The sequence below is a fragment of the Thamnophis elegans genome, chromosome 14, assembly GCF_009769535.1.
Source record: "Thamnophis elegans isolate rThaEle1 chromosome 14, rThaEle1.pri, whole genome shotgun sequence".
NCBI lineage: Eukaryota > Metazoa > Chordata > Lepidosauria > Squamata > Colubridae > Thamnophis > Thamnophis elegans.
Genome location: NC_045554.1, coordinates 35,851,965 through 35,857,964, shown reverse-complemented (window position 1 = coordinate 35,857,964; position 6,000 = coordinate 35,851,965). Strand labels below are relative to the sequence as shown.

The 6,000-nt window shown below is 43.7% G+C and overlaps 1 protein-coding gene across 3 annotated transcripts in view; it reads left to right on the top strand.

Annotated features, from left to right (window-relative positions):
* Positions 1-235: 235 nt before the first annotated feature.
* The window catches only part of TK2 (thymidine kinase 2), a 28,748-nt gene continuing 22,983 nt past the window's right edge, over positions 236-6,000 (top strand). Inside the window, exons 1-3 of one of the 3 annotated variants that reach the window (XM_032230417.1) lie at positions 236-604; positions 3,230-3,267; positions 4,851-4,925. In XM_032230417.1, coding sequence (XP_032086308.1) covers positions 430-604; positions 3,230-3,267; positions 4,851-4,925 — 288 coding nt within the window. In that variant the 5' untranslated portion in view covers positions 236-429. The remainder of the gene's footprint in view (positions 605-3,229; positions 3,268-4,850; positions 4,926-6,000) is intronic. The other 2 variants (XM_032230419.1, XM_032230418.1) reach the window with 2 other exon arrangements.

The following is a 6,000-nucleotide window of genomic DNA, read 5'->3' as shown; positions in this document are numbered from 1 at the left end:
CTATTCTATTCCATTCCAGTCCTAGACCTATAGTAGTCCTATTCTATTCTATTCTATATTTTCTGTTCTATTGTATTATATTTTATTGTATTCCCATTCTATTCTATTCTATTCGCTTGCAAGCCCTGCTAGTACACCAGGCTAGAAGACTTGAACTACAACTCCCAGCACCCCCTGCCCAATCTGGGGAAGCCGCGGCCGGCTGACGCGGATCGCAGCTGCGCGTCTTTCCTCCCCCCCTCCCCCTTTTCCCCGTTGCAAAGCGTAGCTGCTGGACACGCGCCCAGGGCGCGCGGCGTCTGCGAGCGCAGCTGCTTGTAGCGACGGAAGGAAGCGGGTCATCGGCCCGGGCAGCTGCTCTTTCCTGCTTTTGCAAACGCGGCCGCCCTCCGGTTCCTGCGGGACTCCCCGCATGGCCTAACATGGGCGATGTGGTGGATGCGATCTCTCCGTCCCCGTCCCTGGCTGCCTGGCTTGCAGCTCTGGGCGGCTGGGCCTCTCTCGGCTTCCTCCCGTTGCAAAGCCGGCTTCTCGGAGCTCCGTCGCCCTGCGCCGCCGAAGGATCCACGCTACCCCATGGCCGGGTCTTCCCAGCACGCCTCTTGTATGTCCGGCCTGGCTTGGCTTGGGGTCCTTCCCGGGATGGGATTGGGAGGGGGGAGGGGTTGGCCAGATTTCTAGGCTGCTGCCCGTCGCAAGATGCAAACGGTCCCAGGGTTGAGTTCACACAGATTAACAGAGTTGGAAGGGACCTTTTTAGGTCTAGTCCAACCCCTGACTCAAGCAGATTCTACACCAGATGTCTTCAAACTTGGCAACTTTAAGACTTGTGGACTTCCAACTCCCAGAATTCTCCAGCCAGCTATGGCAGTTCATGTTGCTCGGAGATTCGCTTTGGTTTTGTTTAAAATCTTGGCTGGGAAAAGGTTAAAACCACGTGGGAATAGAAGCATAAATTGCCGGGTTTATTTAATTCATTAAATGAACTAATAGTGTTTTAGTACCCCTTGAATTGGAAAGCTGAAATTTCTAACTATTGTCTGAAAAGAGTCTGGGACATTTCTTCACTGCTTGTTTCTATTTTTTTGGTGTGTGTATGTATGTTTGTGATAACTTGACTATGTTGAAGTCAATCGTTCCCAGCATTAGGCTCTTCTCCAGGGAGTCCTTCCTTCTCATTAGGTGGCCAAAGTATTGGAGTTTCCTCTTCAGGATCTGGCCTTCTAAAGAGCAGTCAGGGTTGATCTCCTCTAGGACTGACCGGTTTGATCGCCTTGCAGTCCAAGGGACTCACAGGAGTCTTCTCCAGCACCAGAGTTCAAATTCTTTGGCGCTCAGCCTTTCTTATAGTCCAACTTTCACAGCCATACATTGCAACTGGGAAAACCATAGCCTTGACTATACACACTTTTGTTGGCAGTGTGCTGTCTAGATTTGCCATAGCTTTCCTCCCCAGAAGCAAGCATCTTTTAATTTCTTGCCTTCCATTCCCATCTGCAGTCCAGGAAAATAAAATCTGTCACTACTTCCATTTCTTCCCCATCTATTTGCCAGGAATTGAGAGGGCCAGATGCCATGATCTCAATTTACTTAATGTTGAGTTTCAAGCCAACTTTTGTACTCTCCTCCTTCACCCGCATCAAGAGGCTCTTTAGTTCCTCTTCACTTTCTGCCATCAGATTGGTATCATCTGCATATCTGAGGTTGATGCACAAAAGCTTATGTCATGGTAAACGTATTCATCTTGAAAGTGTCACAGGTCTGGACTTAAGGAGGATCCCGCATGAAATCAGGCCTGTGTTGAATGGTAGACAATAGGCCAACATCTGACAAAGACGTTGAGCTGGGCCTAGTCTGTGATTTTGGCTCTTCTTGTTTCCTCAGTAAATATGTCAGTTGGTCCTTGCTTTGATGCAAGAGACTCCTGGTCCTGTTACACAATCTTACCCTTTCCCACATCCTTCCTGTACCTATTTGTGTCTGCATCCGGTGTGGTGAGGAGTGCTGTGCAGGTGTGTTTGTGGCACCTGCATTCACACTGCCCCTGTCCTGCCTTTGCCTTATTTTTCCTCTCTATCCAGCAACGGAAAAGACGTTTGATGTTTTCTTTCACACATTGTGCTAAAATAATTGTTTAATTCTACCTTGTGTTGGCTGGATTTGCACATCATGTTTACCACACGTCATACTAAGCCACTTCATGGCTTAGTGTGACGTGTGAAACTTGCAAGGAACAAATTAAGTGACCATGATAGCACATCCTGCAATTCAACTCTGCCATGAGTGGTAATGTTGATTAGGATTCTGGCAAGGCTGTTCAATCTCCTATACTTGATCATCATCTTCTTTTAAATAATTGATATTAAAAGAAGATTTCACAAAGGTTTTAAAAAATATTGAAAAATAGAAGAAGAAATAGCGGAGGGTAAAAGGAAAACAGAAGAATAGCAAGAAAGAAAGCTAAGACGCTGAGCTTGTTGATCAGAAAGTTCGGCAGTTCGAATCCCTAGTGCCACATAATGGACTGAGCTCCCATTACTTGTCCCAGATTCTGCCAACCTAGCAGTTCAAAAGCATGTAAAAATGCAAGTAGAAAAATAGGAATCACCTTTGCTGCGAAGGTTCCAGCGTTCCGTGCACCTTTGGCGTTTAGTCATGTCGACCACATGACCACGGAGACGTCTTCGGACAGTGCTGGCTCTTTGGCTCTGAAATGGAGATGAGCACCGCCCCCTAGAGTCGGGAACAACTAGCACATATGTTCGAAGGGAACCTTTTATCTTTAAGCAAATTTGATTCTTTGCAGCAGTTGCAAACATAATGATTACCAGGTCCTCCCTCCCATATTGCATGTCATAGTTCCTTTCTTCCCCTAGACAAATCATTCTAATCAATACATCCAGAAATCATCAGTTCATTTTTATTCATATGCAGCAAAAAGTCCATAAGCGGTTTCCAGTTCTTTTAAACAACAGTAATTGTTGTTTTCTCCTTAAACAAGTTCTTGTCTAGATTCAACTTTAGACTGTCAGAATTAACAATTAAAACAAGTTAATTTAGCCATTTCTGCTATCTTCACAACCCATTCCTCCATGATTGCTGTTTCTATAGTCTTCCATAAAATAGCCTTAATACTATATTTCCCTTTCCTTTGTAGCATTACTAATATTTCAACTGATTACCAGCACCAATTACTCTTCCAGCTGAATGCCTTTGTTTTCTTTTACAGATAAGCGCCTGGCAAATGGAGAAAAAAAGAAGACAGTTGTAAGTATGAACCCCCCTCCCCCATACTGCATTAATGAAACAGTAATGAAAACAATTACTATGCATTTCTGAATGCAGACTTGCAAATCTTTTTGTTGGATACTATAAAGGAGAATAACAACAATATATATGTAGTATGTTTTAAAAAGAATTGGGGCATACAGTCTGCAGATGGAAAGAATAGGTGAAGTCCTTTATTGAAATCCTAATTGCGGTGACTGGAAACCGATAGTTCATGCTCGCTCGCTTGATTAATAGCATGATTGCATGGATTTTGTGCTACCCTTTTTATTTGATATTTGATGTATCAGTTTTTTGAATTTATCCAGACTGGGAAACCTGACTCCACAAAAAGGGTAGAACAAAGCTTTATTGAAATAATATTAGGCCAGGGGTGTCAAACTCAATTTCATTGAGGGCCGTATCAGAGTTGAGTTTGACCTGGGGGGGGGGGGGGACTGGGGTGGGTGTGGCCAGGGTGGGTGTGGTCAGCTCAATGTCACTCGTGTCGGGGGCGCCTGTGTTGGCCTGAGCGCTCTACCAATGAAAACGGGCTCCTGAGCTCTGTTTTTGGCTGCCACGGCCACTTGCCACTCTGTGCCAATGAAAACAGAGCCAAGGAGGCCCTCCCACACAGCCCTCCCACACTCCGTTTTCACTGGCAGAAGCACTGTGGGCCAATCATTCACTATTTCCAGGGTGACCCCCATGTGCCAGATCTAAGTACCGTGCGGGCTGGATCTGGTCCTGGGCCTTGAATTTGTATAGCAACAGAATCGGATTGTGAATTGGTTGTGAATCAATAGGCTGTAAGTAGAAACTTCTGTCAACCTAGCAGTTTGAAAGCATGTAAAAATGCAAGTAGAACAATAGGAACCACCTTTGGTGGGAAGGTAACAGCATTCCCTGCGGCGTCAGCGTTTACTCATGTCGGCCACATGACCATGGAGACGTCTTGGGAGAGCGCTGGCTCTTTGGCTTTGTAACAGAGATGAGCACCGCCCCCTAGAGTCGGGAATGACTAGCACATATGTGCGAGGAGAACCTTTACCTTTACTAGAAAGTTAGGTTGTATTTTACTTCTCCTCCTTGTACTTCAGAGTGTGGGGAAGGAACTAGCCTGAACTAGCCTGAATGATTGGCCCACAGTGCTTCTGCCAGTGAAAACGGAGTATGGCCGTATCTACCTAATACTTTCTCCTTTCCCAAGGCTTAAAGAATGTGTCTGCTCTTGTTTCTGTAAGAACTTTTGAGTAGTTCCTTCAAGACCATTCCATGGCTCTCTACAGCATGGTAGAAAACGATATTCTTTCAGCAAAGGGTTTAAGGGTGTATATATAACGACACCTATAAGATGGCTTAAACGGAGTAACACGATTATGTGGTGATTTACAATGTGGATTTGGGGAGGGTTTTTCACTTATGCAGAGAGAGAAAACAAAGCCCTCTAGATTTTTCACATTGAAAGAGTTCTAACTTTCTGCCGAATTTGAGCATCACACCATTAAGCTTGTTCACCTGCTGTCATTTCATCACGCTCCAGCCTTAATCAGGATTTCGTTCTTTCTTTCTGTTTTCATCAGATCTGCATCGAGGGGAACATTGCTAGCGGGAAAACAACCTGCCTGGATTATTTCGCTAAAAACACTGGCATTGAGGTGAAGCAGCATTGCGGCTCCTTGAGTTTCTTCATATTCTAAGTGTGTTTCATGTGATTGAAAACAAATAGGATCAGGATTACGGTTCACATGTTTAGTGACATTCCTGCCCTATGAAATATTTTATATTACATATATTTTATATAGAGAGAGTTCCAGAAATGTTGCTGTCCCCCCCTTGAAACTACTTTATATGACTCACTTTCAATGCTTCAGGGCAGATTACAAAAATGTCATAAAATAATTCATTTGTAAAACTCAATTCCACAAAATCCATAGCACCCAAAAAGTCTTGGTGAAAACAGGCTGCAGCTTTATAAACTATAATAAAAGGGGTGAGCTTTTATAATTTGAATGGCATTTTGCTTCGTAATCCATACCTGTTTTTGGAAAAAGTGGACTCAGTTGCTAACTGGTATCTGGGAGACTGAACCTGGTCTAAACCCATCTCTGTGTCACTGTATGCCAATTTCAGAAGTTGCCTATTGCTGCACTGCTTCTGAAACTTGATAAATATCAGCTTGGATCACTGTAGAAAGTCCTTGTGTTAAATTTCTACATGATAACGGTGGGAGGATTGAAAAGGCTGACTGGATGTTCAGAAAGCGAAGTTAAAGAAGGTGTAGCAAAAATAAAAAAAAATGTTTTTTTTAATTGAATAAATAAATTAAGACAAAACTCCTTTCAACACTGCAAAATTAGAAACACAAAGCAGAGACAAAAACATAGCTGATGAAACAATGAAAAGATCACAAATCAGGGGTTCTCAACCTTGTCTTCACAACACAACCCTTTTAAATACCTTTTGTGGCCACGGAGCATGGACCCTTAAGACTTAAAACAAGATTTAAATGACATTTCTTCAAGCCTTTGTGGACCCCCTATGATGACATCCCCCCCTCCCCAGGTGTGCAGACCACTGGTTGAAAACCACTAATATACATATTTTTTGGCTAGTAGTTTCACGTAGTAGTGAAAGAACATAAGAGAATCGTAAGAGAATCTTGGTCTTTGGCAAAGCAGTCAGTCATATAGAAGCTTACATACTTTGCATGCTTTCTGTCTAAGGGTACTA